The sequence below is a fragment of the Mastomys coucha genome, unplaced genomic scaffold, assembly GCF_008632895.1.
Source record: "Mastomys coucha isolate ucsf_1 unplaced genomic scaffold, UCSF_Mcou_1 pScaffold13, whole genome shotgun sequence".
In the NCBI taxonomy this organism is placed as follows: Eukaryota; Metazoa; Chordata; class Mammalia; order Rodentia; family Muridae; genus Mastomys; species Mastomys coucha.
Window position 1 is genome coordinate 32,684,447 of NW_022196895.1, and position 1,116 is coordinate 32,685,562.

Here is a 1,116-nt window from a genome sequence, read left to right on the forward strand (position 1 = left end):
CCCAAGCACATTCTCCCAGCATCAGCCAATGGAGAGAGATGATTCAGGAATGGTAGCTCCCACTAACATTTTTCACCAGCCGATGGTAAGTGGCTTTGTAGATTTTTCTACAGTGAGTCGACATGTGTCATGGTAACTTTGATACACTGCCAGCCAATATGGTCACTTGTTAAGGAATAGTTTGTATGGAAATCACCCTTTTTTCTAGTATTGTCAGGTCTTTTGTTCAGTTTTAAGAGTGGGTACTGCTGTCTTACAGTACTTTGCCCTCTTTTGCCCTGAAGATGTGTCCATACTTCTAAAGAGAGATTTGGGTTCTGCTTTGCTTTCTGTGCCACACATGTGAAGGAGGCCTCTACCTTCTAAAGAACTGGCTATTGAATTTGGTTCTCTTTTGTGCTCTTTTGGTTTCCTGGCTGCCTAACAGCCAGATTATAGTTGTAAACACTGAAGAATTACTTTTTTGTTGTTTTTTTGCGGTGGGTTGGGGTAAGGGATTGAGACAGGGTTTCTGTGTGTAGCATTGGCTATCCAGGAACTCACTTTGTAGACCAGGCTAGCCTTGAAATCAGAGATCCACCTGTGTGCACCACCATCTCCCTCTCTTCTTTTCTTATTAGTATAAACTTATTAGTGGAACTGAACTTGGAAGAAAATATAGTGTATTATATTTTCATCCAGTGTGGGGAAAGTTCCTGGTAGTTTTGTATTAGAATACTTTTGGTTTTATTTTTTTTGTTTTTGTTTGTTTCTTTGTTTTGTTTTGTTTTTATCCTCTTATTGAAAAATACTGCAAATGTGGATGAACACTTGATTTCTCCATCCTGTACCATGATATACTAATAGAATCCTCTAAAGTTATTTGAAAAAAAGAGTTAGAGAGGTCACAGTATTAATGGAATCATTATTGTCATCATTTCATAATTAAGACATTTTTTTCTGCTGTTTTAGGGTCTGCCGATTTCCATGTATGGAGGCACCATCATACCCTCTCACCCTCAGCTCGCTGATGTTCCAGGGGGCCCACTGTTCAATGGGCTTCACAACCCAGATCCTGCTTGGAACCCTGTGATAAAAGTTATCCAGAATTCAGCTGAATGCACTGAAGCCCAGCAG

General features: G+C 39.9%; 1 protein-coding gene across 1 annotated transcript in view; it reads left to right on the plus strand.

Annotated features, from left to right (window-relative positions):
* The window catches only part of LOC116087816 (ankyrin repeat and KH domain-containing protein 1-like), a 12,561-nt gene that overhangs the window by 10,562 nt on the left and 883 nt on the right, over positions 1-1,116 (plus strand). The window contains 2 exon segments of the mRNA XM_031366370.1: positions 1-85; positions 952-1,116. The exon segment at positions 1-85 is cut by the window's left edge and continues 5 nt beyond it. Coding sequence (XP_031222230.1) covers positions 1-85; positions 952-1,116 — 250 coding nt within the window.